The sequence below is a fragment of the Seriola dumerili genome, unplaced genomic scaffold, assembly GCF_002260705.1.
Source record: "Seriola dumerili isolate Sdu_G_001 unplaced genomic scaffold, Sdu_1.0 BDQW01000068.1, whole genome shotgun sequence".
Classification (NCBI taxonomy): Eukaryota; Metazoa; Chordata; class Actinopteri; order Carangiformes; family Carangidae; genus Seriola; species Seriola dumerili.
In genome coordinates this window covers 16,012,953-16,028,568 of record NW_019174323.1, presented here as the reverse complement: position 1 = coordinate 16,028,568, position 15,616 = coordinate 16,012,953, and the positions used below count along the sequence as shown (strand labels likewise).

At 42.0% G+C, this 15,616-nt stretch overlaps 1 protein-coding gene across 3 annotated transcripts in view; it reads right to left on the bottom strand.

The window, feature by feature from the left end:
* The window catches only part of snx29 (sorting nexin 29), a 124,142-nt gene that overhangs the window by 50,212 nt on the left and 58,314 nt on the right, over positions 1-15,616 (bottom strand). For all 3 annotated transcript variants that reach the window (XR_002665046.1, XM_022743112.1, XM_022743113.1), the window contains exon 15: positions 12,466-12,572. Coding sequence is in view for 2 of the 3 variants with exons in the window: in XM_022743112.1 (XP_022598833.1) it covers positions 12,466-12,572 (107 nt within the window). In the remaining variant the exon portion in view is untranslated. The remainder of the gene's footprint in view (positions 1-12,465; positions 12,573-15,616) is intronic.

The following is a 15,616-nucleotide window of genomic DNA, read 5'->3' as shown; positions in this document are numbered from 1 at the left end:
GTGTATGTGAGTGCACATGTGCGTTGCGTCTGTGCGAAAGCGGCGGTCTATATTAAGCGCTGGTTGTGTGGCGACGCGCTAGCGTTGCCAATTTGTTTAAATGGTCAAGTTAATATTCTCTACTGTTATTAACGCAAGGTCATTAAAATGCACAACCGGGTTTCGGCGTTCATTCGCTCGTGCCTGGAGCCTGACGTGCAGCGGGCTTCACTCAGGTGCATTATCCCTCTCTCTAGCTGACCTTTCTCCACCGAAGGCCACCCAAAGGCTCGCTTCAGGCTCGCATCAGCCAATAAATATCTGCAGGACGGGGGCGAATTAGTGGATGCAGAAATCCCCTCCAGATAACAAAATAAATGAGAAAAACAGATCAAAACAAAGTCATTACAGAGAGGTTTCCAGAACTAAAGGGCGCTGTCTGAACGAGTTAGGTTTCAGTTTAATTGCACAAATGATTTAAACGAAGAATACAATAAATTCAAAACGATAACGTGACAAACAACGACATTAATTGGAAAGAACATGGCATCCGAACACGTTAGAGGGATGGTTTTAATTCTAACAGGAGCGCAGGAGTCGTAGGATGTTACATGCCTGAGTGTCCGGCACGTGTGTCTACATTCACTCGCTCTTTCCTCCTGACACTCACAACCTTGTTAGTCTTGAAGGAGACAGAACAGCTTCCAATTTCCCTTCATGCCAGTTGAGTTTCAAGTTGAAAGGCTGTCACCGTGAAGCCATAAAAACATCACAATAAACCTGACAGCTCAACAAGTCAGCAAAGCAGAGGCCTAACAGGCTGTCGCCGTCTGCTTTAGGCCACAGCCTTGAAGCCGTGAAAGTGCGGCTCGGGCAGGCGGCTCCCAGGGCCATCCTCCCATCAAAGCTCGGGACAAAGGTAACCACAATGTGCTGCGGTGCTCTGCCTGGGGAGCTGGGACAAGAAAATTCAGCAACTTATTTACAAATCACCACAGTCTTTTTCTTCTGCAGCCTCATGCAAACTGTGTATTTTTCCCAACTCCCAAGTAAATGAGCATTTTCATACAGCTAGTTACTAATTTGGTAAATACTTCCATCACTTCAAGCATACAGCACGTGGTCCTCGTCACGGGTCCGGCTTTGCAAAATGTCTCAAGTTTAAGTGTGTAAGTAACCGATCAGGTTAAGACACTTGGATGTAGGAAAGGTTTAAAGGAACACTGCACAGTTTCGGCAGATGGTGGCAGCAACGTGAGAAGGAATCATAGCAAAGTGCCAGGGAAATCATGGAGGCAAAAGGCGGCTAGCTAGCTAAAATGATGTAAACAATGCAGTTCTTAAAATATCTTTTAAAAAAATTATCTACCCAAATGTTTTCTGAAGAGGGAAATTGATTTGATAGGAGTGTAAGAGGCCGATGATTCACATAATGCATTTTTAGTGAGAAACAGTGAGAAAAAAAAAAGACCCAGCAAGAAATGAAAGACATCATACTTCTTCAAATAGTCGTTTTGCAATAAAACAAATTAAAGCAACTTATTCTTCATCAGGGTGTAACTCATGCCGTGTTTCTCTTTGTATATTTCGTTTTTCTATGGAACTGATATAATTCGTGTTAAAACATTTACCTAAATTAGAGTAAGAGGTCTGAAACTGAACCGTGAAAGGACAAAATAACTATGACCTAACCTTAAAACATCCTCTCCCGAAGTAATTAATAATGACAAATGCACTAAATACAGTAAGCTCTGCAGTGAACATTACCATCTATGTCGGTTATTCTCTTTGTAACAAAGATAAATTGCCTCATTTATTTCATCCGGTGCTGCAAAATGTTGTGAACTTTTGCTGTAATGCAAACACCACACAACAGCCTTCTTTTTAAAGGAGTCATTCATGATTTATATTGGGTTGCAAAAACAAATATGGGCAAAATCAAATTTGATAATTAGTGACGTTGTGTGTGACAGTTATATAATCCGTCACACATTTAGCGTGAGTGTATCTAATATACGGTTTCGGTTTCATGGCCTGATGTGACTGAACACGCGACCAGCAGAGCAGTGATGCAAATTGTTGTTTGCTATCAGACACTTAGTCTCTGCTGCAGGGCCGGTTCGGTGTGATGCAACTGTCGGCACCGCTGGAGTCATCATAGCTAACTGCCACCCAAGTGATGCTGACCGCACGCTCCCGCACATGCACACTCTCTAAAGCACACACAAATCTCCGCCTTCGCACAACGCCTTGTCATCCTCCTCTGCTCTCCTCTCCCATCTCTGCAGAATCTCTTTGTGCCTCTTCCTCTCCTCTCCCCTGGTGTTTGATCTGATCTGAGCCGCACCAAGCTGAGCTGGCCTGAATAAAGAGGCTAAGAAAGCCCTGGCAGAACTGGAAACCCCCCCCCCCCCAAAAAAAAAGAGACTGAGAGAAGAAAAAGAAGAGCAAGAGAAGCAATGGTGTAGCTGACCCAAAACCTAATAACCTTAATTCAACTGGACACATAGGATGAGTGGGGTGGAGCAAAATGAGGTCAGAAGGAAGAGAGAGAATATCAAACCACAGACAGACAGACGAGGTCGGGGGAGAGCTGATATCAGAACCTGGGGTCACATTTAGTGGCTACATTTACTCGCACAGTGAAGTCTTTCTGGAAGCTAAGCCCTCGATGCAGGTACATGTAGAAACTCAGACCAATCCAGGTACGTTCATCACAAGTGTATTTACGCTTTTAACCAGTAACTCCGATGCATCATTGCCGCTTCCCACCTGAGCATGCATTTCTGTTTTTAAAGAAAACATTTGTTTTTATTAACCGATATGATGACAGACTGGGAGAAATGCATCATGGGCCACTTGTCTGGACTGTTGGCCTGTAACGTTGAGTGGCAACATGAGAAGACTAAAGCAGATACAGAAGCAGGTACGGCTTTGGGAATTAACCTACTTTCTTTAAACACATCTTTCCTTCTACATTCTGCAAATATTTATACTTTTAATATTTTGTGCAGTTTGTTTCAGTGTTTACAATCTGCACACACACACACACACATATATATATATATCTATACATAGATATATATATGTATTGCACTAATGCAGTTCAAAGTCAAATCTGTTTGCTGCTGTTGTAGCAACATTAAGAAACATTTTTAAAGAAAGTCATTTCTGCTTTTATCTAAAAGCTGAAAGTGGAGAGCAACTGGAAACTTGCCTCAAAGAGAAGGGGATGACATGCAAGCTGTTGTGTAGTATGCATTTTAGATAACTGGGTCACCTCGATGGTAACTCGTGCAAACAGACCCTCACAAATCCATGCAGGGTCACAAAAACCTCCAAATTACAGTATGACACGTACGTCACTTCTACTGCTTTGTACAGTATATCATCCCTTAACTCATCTTAAGTTTTTCACATGCTTCCCCAAATTTAGTCCAGAAGTCAAATTTAATCTTCTTTCTGATGTAAATTCTCCTTTGAAAGTATTTCATGTAATACTTCCTCAAGTGAAGTCCTCGGCACTTTTCTCTTTTCCAATTCAACTGGAACATTTCTTAGAAAAATTAAATGTTCATCAGGATATGTTATCACATACTGTGATGTTACATAAAACCTAATGGGGGGCAGTTCTTAGTGTTCATATCACAGCTAGGACCGTTTCATAGTGGGGAGGACAGGAACGACTCGAAAGGGAAATTCTTTTATCTTTTTCTTTTCATTCATGGCAGAAGAGAGACGCAGTCGCAGGGCATCAAAGGTTCACTTAAACATCTTGAACTGGGTGAGACCTCAAGCAGAACATGGCCGATGCTGGGCTACTTTGTAAATCTAAATGCAGCTTGTGTCTCTATCTGTGTCTCTGACTCACTTCAGCGCAGCTGCTCCTTAACAGGGAGAGACATCGGCTGAGAGACGGGAAAAAGAAGGAGGAATAAGAGTGTGAGAGAGGACCAATATAGACATCACAAGCTGTGCTGTCCACTCTGAACTGAGGTGGAGAAAGAAGATACAAAGAGAGAGGGAGAAAGATGACTGAAGAAGTGTGAGCACATGAGAGCGGCAGATGGACCAATAGAAAAGACAGAAATGGGAGTTTATAGAAAAGGCTAAATCTGGCCCATGGTACAGACGTAGCGCTTTGTCACTGCCGCATCACACAGCGAGTCCCATGAGCACTTGGATCACTCACTTTTTGGGTTATGTAGTATTATTACTTTGAAACGCTGCAGTGATGACAATGTTAAAGTACAGTCTGTCAGATTTAATTTCGGGCTGTTTTCATCACAATGCGGATGAACATTCAGAGGACTAAAACCCTCTCTTAGTGCATGTTCTCCCCGTCCACACATGCCAAAAGTATTTGGACAGATTAAGATTAGGTTTACATTCAAAAAGTCGTCACTATCAAGAGCCAAAATTTTAATATACACTGACAGGACTTTGCCAGAGTGAAGATTGGGGATTAAATGACAGTTGGTAGTTATGGATTATTGCAGCACACGTCAAAGTTTAAGCATTTGTGTTTCCTTGATGCTGTAGTAAGACTCAGCAAGAGTTTAGAAGGTGGTGTCTGTTTTTTTTTTTTGCCTGTCTTAAAGAGCAAATGTGTAAGGAATTTATCAAACAGTGTTTATTTGCTGTAATGAAAGCTGTAATCGTTAGCATGTCAGGCTGATTAGCTTACTACCTATAGTAACTGAGGATTACCTCCAAGACCAAGAAGCACGTCTTTCTCTTGACAAAAGTGAAACATACTTATTTGATTTGTTCTTTTTCTTTTGAGATCATCAGCCATTATTAGTAAAAAAAATGCTAACAATAGTTTAATTAGCTAGCTAGCTACAGTTGCTAATGACATGTGGCATTTAAGTTTGAGTTCTGAGAAGTAAATCTGCCGCCGTTATTACTGTGAACTGCGAGAATGGAAATCTTAACAAACATAGCAAGAGTAACTAAAAGGGATCAGGGTTCAGCGATCACATTATGAAGCTGGCAGAAAGTCTGTTCATGAAGTTAGACTTGTTTTTAACAAACTTTATCTCCTGCTGCTTCAAAAGCAAGATGGATGACTCCTGCAGACTCTAACATCCAAAAGTGGTTGCAGATTTTTGGAGACTGCTGTATGTGCTCATCTGCAAGCTCCACAGAAGGAACATTGTGTTTTCAATACTGGTTTAATGATTCCGCCAAATATGAATAAAATGCTCACAAATTATAACTGAAACCTTTGCTTTATACTTTTGAATTCAAAGGCATCAGAGAGAATGTTTTACCATCCCAATCTGGAAACAGACATTACAAAACAAAAAAATTATTTGTGTAAAAGAAGTTTTAATAAGGCGTAGGAAGGCTTTTGTACTCAGAATATGTGCAAACACTTCAAAGAAGACTCACCTGCATTATTCTGAGGAGAATAGCATGCATTATGCAGTATTTTGCTTTTTCAAGGGTCACATTTACGTGCATTACACAGCAAAAACAACGGGCATTATACAGGCACATCGGTTCATATTCTCCTGGTTATTACTGCATCTTCTCTCTGAACAGAGGAGACTCTGAGTCGGTGGCTTGTAATTGTTGTTCTTGTTCTTGATGTTGTTTATGGTTAATTAATGAGCTTGCGGATCAAAGGGAGAATCCCTGATCCCACTGGAAGTTTCGACCCATATCTCTCCTCTATCCTCCAAAAGCACTTTCCTTCTACTTATCAGTACAACACAGCAGAGATAGAAAAAAAAATTTAAAAAACACTACGGGAAAACAAAACAACAACAGAAAATTTGAGCTGTAACTGTAAATGCAAAGTCACAAGACTCCTAATGTAGTTAGAGTCTGTTTGTTTATTGGATGTGAGTCAGACGTCTGCTGAAGAATTTGGGTTAGGATGATCCAGCCTTTGAGCGAGGTAGTTTACAGCACTAGTGTATGATGTAATGAGGCCTCAATTTGAAGCACAAAAGCCTCTCATCGAATTATGAAATACTTAAATAATTGAGGCACCTTCGAATGATTTAAATTTGCAGGTGCCTTGAGTAAGAGTACATGGTTTCATAGGACAGACTGGCAACAACAAACTGCAGCTGCATGAGTAACAGCTGCTTAGAAACGCATCTTCCAGCTTGTATTACATTCATGTATTGTAACACATGTTTTGTTCGCAGGCCAAATGGACAAATTACAAAACAGTATTAGTTTGCCCAGCGATGTTATCTCCTCAGATAATTCTGTTGGATCTCTGCTCTAATTAGATGGCTAACAAATTCTGTTCAAAGTGTGCCTGTGCTACAGTAATCTTAGGACTAATCTGTTTAATTTGGTGGTGATCGACAGACGGGTCATACAAATGATTTCATACATCTCTAAAGCCCCTGAAAACCTTAATGCCTCAATAAGCAAAATGAAAGCCGAAGGGAACGTCTTATCTTTATCTTTTTTATGAAGAGTTTAATTCAAAAACCCTGCTAATCTGCTCCATCAGGACCGTGTAGGTGAGCTTTGATCTGACTGACAGCTCAACAACCGTCATCAGATTCTGATTCAAATGTCTTTAAACATGGCCTTGTTCCAGGTGAGCTCTGCCCACCTCAAACCAGTGAAAGGAACACAGAGAAGGAGAGAAGTACAAAAATCTGTGATGTGAAAAGACCAAAACTGAAAACTGTGTGGACTCCATAACTCAAGCTGATAACATATACTTTTTCTGGGCTTGTGAAGGAGCTATTTGAAAGTTTTATTATTGCTACAAAGCCAACATTAGCATTAGCAGCTGTTAAAGGTGTAGGTTAAAGTGACTCGGCATCGGAGAGTGACAAGACTGGTCGGCAAGGCCGGAGCTAGCTCGTTAGCATGCTAACTTCAGTAGGAGAAAAGACGCAATAGATGGGTCACTTTCCACCTCTGGAAGACAGCTGAGTGAGTAAACAGATGAAGTTTGATGCTGAACTTGCAACGATTCGTCTAGACTGGTAAGTAAACGGCTGCTAATGCTAACATTAGCTAGGTAGCAATTGGTTGTATATGTTGTATTTTCGAAGTTATATTAAGTCAGACATACAGTAGTCTCTTGTGGGCAGCTTTTCTATTAATTTCACTTTGGTTTGTAAATTATCATTCAACCTACTTGTAGGCAGCATTAATAACGTCTTAAAAAGATTCAAATTTCATTTTTCCGAGACACAAATGTAGCCTCACCTCACTCAAAAGGAGTCCTTGAACGTCTCTTTCACGAGTGGCTTAAAAGACCGAGTCTGAAAATCCGAAGTGCGTAAGGAGATGCGAGTCTTCACACTTATCAGTTTGTCTGTACGACAACTGAGAGACACCAACAATAATTATACTGCCAACGGCATCCTGACATTGTTCTATACCGTATGGATAAAAAATAGCACAACACTCAGTGATAATTCAATAACTCAGTTTCAGAATGGATTAAAAATGTAATTATAACAAACAGTCACACGCTGGCGAGTGTGAATGATCTGCAGGCCGATAAGTCCAGAGGGACGGTTGTGTACTGTATAGGCTACCATCAGCTTGACACCAACAGCCTGTGAGCACTGATAAGAGGACGCGTTACATCACTACCTGCCCACCTTTCCCTTATCAGTCCAGCCTCACAGATCAGTGTCATGCAGTTTTGCTGTTTCTCCGAAGTCTCAGTAGATGTATTGCATTATGTAATTTGTTTTTATTACTCACACTCAATGAAAAATACCACGCAATAAAGATGTAAATTAAAAAGCTTTTGCATCTATCCCCCTTGAGTTGTTGTAGTTTAACTTTCTTCCCTCCTCGATTTTATCTCTCTCTCTGCATCCGTCCGTCTTTCTCTCATTTCGTCATTTCATTCTCTTTTTCGTTCATTTCCCGACAAGCGCCGGTCCACTGGGATATGTTGAAGAGCCCTCCCACTTTCAAACCCAATTAGATCAAGCATCCATGTAGATTTGTGCGAGAATTCCCCACTTATCCTGACATGAAGTTTACACAACTGGTGAATGCACGCACTCACGCACACACGCATTAACACACCTCATATCACTGCGTCGCTGTCACAGGTGAGAAGTGAAGGAGGGGAGCTAAAGGAGTGACGAGAGAGAGTAAGAAGTGTGAACAAGGGAGTAAGAAAGCAGAAGAAGAAGATCCTGGAATCATCAAAGGGTAAAAATAAACACTTCCTCCGCAAGTCACTGCTGTGTTCATGTTCTTTGTCAGTTTGGTTAAATAATGGTTCAAGGGTGGATGAAACTAAGGTAAAAGATTATTTAAAAAAGAAAACACAGATGATCAGGCAACCCAGGTTGATAGACACCTGTCATTCAAACAGCTGGTAAGAGGTTCAGCTGTGTTTAATGAATCAGGAAAGGATGTATACTACACCCCAAATCATGCTTTTTATTTATTAGAAATTACAAGCACAGAAGGAGCTGCATCAAAGCTGCACTAATCAATGTTTTTATATCAGCAATGGATCAAGTATATAGTATAGTGTATAAAGTGAAAGGGGTTGTTATTAAATTTCAAACCCACAGAGAATTATGACCCAACTCTGCAGTTCCTCAGCTCTACTGAGCGTTTCAGACTCTACGTGTAAGTTTTTTCTCTGCCGCCGAACATCAAAAAATGATGAGACGAGTCGGAGCTAGCTAGTTAGCGTGCTAGCTTCAGTAGAAGAAAAGACGTGATAGAGACACGAGTTAACATTGGTGTTGCTGACAACTCTTTGCGAGTGAAGGAATGAAGTTGGATGCTGAACCTGCAACATTTCCTCTACACTGGTAAGTAAACAGCTGTTATTTCGCTATGTGATATCAAGACGTACAAATAGCTTCTTTAAAGCTTGTTGTATTGATTTTCTGATCTACAAACTCCACTCTCATCACCCTCGTTTCCAGCTCCAGCAGGCAACTGTTTTCAGCTCTTGTTAAGCCACTGCACACGACCTGCCCAGCAACAAACAGCAGGCAGACAACGTTAGCAACTAGCTGATGAACATACTGGAGCATTTAGCAGCTAGAAAGCCAGATAGTTCCCTCAAGAGCTGGTGAAGAGAGAGAATATTTCACTCGAATTAATCAGGAGAGCAGAAACACAACTCCAAACGAATGCTAATGCTTCTGCACGTGTAAATTAGCAATTGTTTCATGATAAGTTTATGTGTTGATGTGTTTTCAGCTTGTTCTCCCGCCCATAAGAAGCCAAAACATCAACTAATGCATCTTTAAGGATATCTAATAAACTGACTCAGCAAAATCTACGGCCAGTGGATTTTTTTCTCAATCTAAATCTGTAAAATCAGTGCTTTTATTTCTATACCTCATCAGCATCTAAAGCGTCACATTTGACGGCTTGAATGCTGCAATCAATATCTTTCAGTGGAACCGGGAATATAGGGCTACATTCAGTGACAGGCTTCACCGGCACAATGTCCTACATCGCATAAAACCACTGACCTGCAGAGCTGCACTGTGGCTTTTCACATGGCCGATAATGTGTTTAAAGCCCCGTCACCGCCTCCACCCTCAATTGCGAGGCCAGTTGAAGGGGTAACACTTGCCAATAGGAAAACTCTCTCCTGTCACCTGAAATGCCTTCTCATGGAGCCGTGCACAGTCCTCAGCTCCACGAGAACAGATGAGGATGCGCCAGGAAAAGAGCATCGAGCCACTTGAGATTTGGCTCAAATATAAACAAAGCCAAAGTCAATACAACGCATTAGCATCAATAAATTAAAACTGAAGTAGGTCACAAACACAGGCGTATTTCCCAGGTTAATGAAGGCAGAGTCCTGTCCAATATTTATTTGTGTCTGGCCTGTATGTATCCAACGAGGCTCGATGTGACATTTCCAAAAAAATCAATAACTTGGTCAGTCAGATTTTGTCTGAGTTGCTGAAGCGAGACAGCTGAATCAGGAGTGTTGACAGCTACTCATGTAAAATCATGATCGTCAATCTCCACATCAGGGCCGAGGGAATGAACATACACACACACACAGTACTGTACACACACCGGCACACTGTTAACTATATAAAAAACCACACTTCTTTTTTTTTTTTCTTTACTAAATTCCTCAATCTGTCCTAAATATAACAACACTGTTCCTCCGTTTATTCATCCAGGTCGTCAGTCTATCACAGGGCTGACATATAGAGACAAACAACCATTCACGCTCACATTCACACCTACGGGCATTTTTAGAGTCGCCAATTCACCTGCTGTTCTCGTCTTTGGACTGTGGGAGAACCCACGCTGGCACGGGGAGAACGTGCAAACGCCACACAGAAAGGCTAGTGATGAACAACATCCTGCATCATCCTGCATCACCTGCTCGCCGCACATCTTTCTTGTTCCCTCTCTTCTCTGTGGCTCCTCTAGCTGGAGACCCAGCAGCAGCAGCAGCTGCAGCCTCGCCTCTGCAGCCACTTCTTTTTTTTTTTTACTATATTTCTGCTGGACAACTTGTCACATGCCAGGGAGAAGGAAAACACCTGTGTTCTGCATGACAGGCTTATTTAAACAAAGCCACATCAGGTCCCGGCTGGCGTGGGACCAGAGCACCAGAGCAGAGCCGGCAGTGCGTTTGTGTCCCACTGCCGTCCTCCAGGCTCCTGTTCAAGTCCAATCGAAACTGACAGCCAAGCAAATGAACAAATAAATAAGTAAACACCATTAAAAATGCACCACACATACATGTGCATAAATAAGTGTTTAATTATTCATGTAGACGCCCCCCCCCCAAGCACACCTCAATATCCATTAGAAAACACAGACGTTGCCTCTGTTTTCCTCTGCCAGTGTCACTCTCCCTGGGAGTGTTGCCTCAGTGGTCAAACTAACAGGAAACTGGCCACAGCTCGCATCATCGCTCACACAGCTGGCAGTATTATGCCTGATGTCCAATTATTACAGAGCTTCGCCGTGCGCTGCAATCCAAATATTTGAGATGAACCTGCTCGGGGAATAGCTCTCAGAGCCGTTAAGAAGCAAATTAAATCAATGCAAGTGAAATGTACGACTCTCTGCTTTATTTAGATAAAGCAGGTGGGTGAGAATTTTAAATTCCCTGCACGGCTCTAACAAACTGAAAAACTTACTCTTATCATTCTTGCTTTAACTCTGCTTGCTAACGTACCAACTCAGATATTACAAAAAAAAAAAAAAAATTCCAGTCTACACCAATAAATCATTACCACATATGAATTTAATTACTGTCAACCAACAAGATTATTGGCTCCTACGCTGTTTTTTTTTTTAACATTGTGTGGCAGCAGGTCAAACATGGAGAGAAATCTAATGAACTGGCTCGTTCTTCTAGAGCCGCAGGTTCAGTGAAACAAACAAGACAAACCTTAGACTGAAGAATCTTCTTTAGAACAAGGAGCAATGTGATTTATGTTGTCAGAATTTGGACGAAGAGACTAGAAATAGTCTGAACCAAGGTTTATTCATTTACAGCAATTACACATACTACATATGTAACACTGAATTTCCTTTATATTTAAGTATGAAAGAAAAGGGAATAAAGGGAAATAAGATTAGCTTATTTTAGCATAAAGAGTAGAAGCAGTGGGAAACAGCTTCCATCTACCGGCACTTATAATTAAAAGGTCTTTAATCCGTACACAAACCAAAATGTAGAAGCAACAACTTGTGTTTTTTTTACTGTTAGTTACGTGTCAGACTACAGCTGTGTCCCACCTCAGGGGCCACATTCATTGTTCACTGCGTTTAGAGACTGATTGTGTCACTGGGCTCCCCCCTATTTTCGAAGGCTCCTTCAAAATGCAGCCGAGCGATGCGGCTTTCTTTTCCTGGGCAAAGAAGACTTAAACGTACGTATCCCCAGATTCACTGCATGCTGCATGAAAGTAATATGGCCGCAAGCAACACCAACCTAGAGCCCAGAGGATTCACCTTTTAAATGTAAGTGTTGAGTTTCAGCTCGATGCAACAGCTCATGGTACAAAGTTAGGTAGGTTGCTAGGCGACAGGAACGATGCTATGCAACACAAAGGTAAGGGCGGGCAGAGCTGGTGATGCAAAGTGAAAACGGCGGCTACGGAGGCCGCGTCCTCTGAAGGATGCAGACCTCTGAGAATTGGGACGCAGCCTATTTCTAAGCCAGGTCAGTGTCGTCCTGGCGACTTGTTGTTACAGCGAGGTTGACATGCAACCAGCGGCGACTCCAGACTAGTTTGTTTCCCTCTGTCTTTATGCTAAGCTAAGATAAACGTCTCCTTGCTCTAGCTTCACATTGAGCTTATGGACATGAAAGTGATATTGATCTTCTAATTAAATTCTCAGCAACAAAGTGAATAAAAATATTCCCCATAATGTTGAACTGCTCTTTTAAGTGCGGGGGGTGTTGCTTTCAAAATGTAGCGCGCGCAGAAAAACCTGCAATTCATAATTATTTGTTACCCACCGAGACAAATGAACTTCTGGAACGCAGACCTGTGGAGAGAGAGACACAGCACTCACCTCTATGAGTTTGCGTTCATAGCTGGCAGCCAGCTCCTCGATGTCACCCATGAACTTGTTCTGTGGCACGGGGGCCTGATCTTCGCTTGACCGCAACACCGACAGGGCTGCAGCAGAAAGAGAGAGAGAATGCAGGCAGGGTTACACATCTGTACAAATACTATGGCGTGTCAAAAACACACACACACACACTGCGCCGAGAAACTCCTCTCACAATAAATTATAAACAGTGGGTTTCTGCCAATTATGCGCATTGTGTCGTCGTCTGTGGCGAGTGGTGACACCTGCGGCTGTTTGATGCTTTTGTTTTAGCAGCGAGAGACGGAGCACAGGGAGCAGCACATCTATATAACACACACATTACCAGCCAGGAAAGAGCCATGAATCCCCATTTTATTTAATTAATGTCATAAACTGTAGTAGATATGAGTCACGCGCATCACAAAAACACATATAATCATGCGGGTCAGGCGTGCAAACACACACCCACAGAGAGCCGCGCATTAGCACACAAAGTCCTCCTGTTATTGCACGCATACTTCCTTGTACGTACAATATAAAACGCTGTTGCACACACGCATTTTTCTTCCTGAGAAAAACTTCTCTCTGTTTTGTCAAGATGATAAACTCCCCTTCTCTCACCACAGCCTGTTCTACTCTGTTCACACTGAGTTTATTGTTTCTTTGCACTACTATAGCTCACTAACCTGCTAAAGTCATCATGACGGAGCCTAAAGCGCCGCTTCTCAGCCCATAAACATCAGCTAATCGGGTTCCAGTCAGAGTGATAGGAGCAGAGAGAAAGAGAGAGAGTGGAGTGAAAGTACAGACATAGAAATTCAGCATGTCCAAAGGCACAGAGCTCAAATGAACGTGTGGCGGCGGCTCTTTGGGCAGGAGCTTTTAGAAAATGTACTGCTGGACTGTGATTAGATAAAGGGTTAAAAGCCAGCAAGTGTCTGAATGTCTAGACAGAGCGAGGCAGGTATTGACGAGGGAGGTTGTCTCAGACCGCAGGGGGAAAAGCTGCTGAGAATCACAGGCAGGCACAGGTACACAAATAAGAGCACTGATGGACCGAGGGTAGCAGCGTGGTACCAAGGTGGTTTAACGCTTCACTCAAAGGCTATTTGGCAAAAAAGGGAGAAAAGTACTGAACCGAGTGACAGTAAATGTTCAGCGTTCAAGCCACTTTTCCATCGGCTCAATGGAAACCATCGTTGCGGAGGGTGAGAATCATTTTGAGAATAAAGAACAGGTGAACCAAGAGAACCATATTCTTTTGTACATCAAAAGAATATGGGGGGGGGGGGGCTTAGGAGTCAATATGGCGACTATGGCGTCTTTCTCACTGGAGCCAGATTCAATCCAGTGCACCGTGATGTCATCCAGCAAGACGCTGCACTGGCTGATCACATACATCCGATCGTGGATGCAAGCCGGTACCATCAACTGGACTTCCTGGATCATATTTCACCGCCTCACACGGTCTAACACCCCCACCCCCATCCCCACCCCCCCCACCCACTGTGTTGTTTTACTGTGTTAAAACAAATGTCGGTGTGAATGCAGTTTAGGTCTCAACAACTGTTCATCTCATTCTTCTGTGAAACGCCGTCAGACTGGACGGGAAGCGTCTCTCAACAGCCGCTCCTGTGTTATCTTGGCATTGTTGCGCTTAAAGGTCAACGACCTCACTTCACTTATCCTTTGCTGAACGTTCAGATGACGCGTATCAATAATACTGATTCTCAGTCTATTCATTCTAAATGTTCGCACAACTATAGACTTGAGATTCAAAGAATGCGGCATCATTTCCACGTTGAACAAGATCATCACAATTATCTGTGAGCGGAGTTCTCTGCAGGCAGGAACAACTCGACACATTCTGTCTCAGAATATGAAAAAACTTTTCTCCTTTCTGTTTTCTAGCGGTTTTATTATTACAACCTTCAAAAATGAAAAATCAAATCATTTTTACTTTTTGACCATGAAATTGTAAAACTGAAGTAACTGCCTGCCTCGTGAAAAAAACTGCTATTTAAATTTAAATTTTCGTATTTTACTTTTATACTTGTTTTTCTGGTTTTTGAATACCCGTTTCTGAGAGGAAGATGGACCGATTAAAAGACACACACGGCCCTGCAGACAAGCCGCTGCGATGGTCGACCTCGCATCAGGATTTCTGAAGCTGAGGTCAAGTGGCCGCTGGTTTCTCTAGGCCGACTCTAGGAAGAGTCCTGTCGCTCCTGGGAATAAACAAAGCTTTAGAAATGGTATTACAGCCTATCATTACCCTGATCTATTCATCAGCAAAATTTCATCACAGAGAATGGACAGAGAACTCCTCGGATACCGTGGCTTATTTTTGTCCTGTCATGCAGTTTGAATTGTGGGACCTGACACACACAGGCCTGTGCTTTTCTAAATGATGTCCAATCAGTACTTCAGTTTGCCACAGCTGGACTCCAATCAAGTCGTAGACACATCTTAAGGAAAATTAAAGCAAAGAGAACGCACATAACCACAATCTGAAGTGCCACAGCGAAGGGTCCGAAAACGTTTCTAAACGAGAGATTTCAGTTTTTGATTTCTAATAAATGAGAAAACATTTCTGAAAACATGTTTTCACTTTGTTATTATGGACTATTGAGTTTAGATTGATGGACATGTAAATGGCAGTTTTATCTATTTCAAATTAAATCTACAACACAATAAAGTGTGCAGAAGATGAAGGGGTCCGAATGCTTTCTGAAGCCACTGTAAAACAGGAACCACCGTTAGGAACAATCTTAATTAAAAACAAATTTTCCGCGGTCCAATTTTAAATTAATTTTATCATTCCAGGTTTTTCGGAGGCGCTCTTAATGTCAAACTGGTGATGTTCCATTAACAAACCTGCCTCTGTGACCTGCTGCTGCTTCGTGACTCACAATTTGAGTTTTACATTTCTATGAAAACATGTTTCAACTTGTTCAAATTGCTAATTTGCTCAGAGCAACAATTAAAATACTCAGAGTGATTCACTTCATAACGGTCTGAGATGAAGGAAACCTGCAAATCATCACAATTGCCTTTTTTTTAATTAAATTGCTGTCCTTTGTTTTGTTTTTTTTAATGAGTTATCAGCCGATCAATTCTTGTTTCAGTG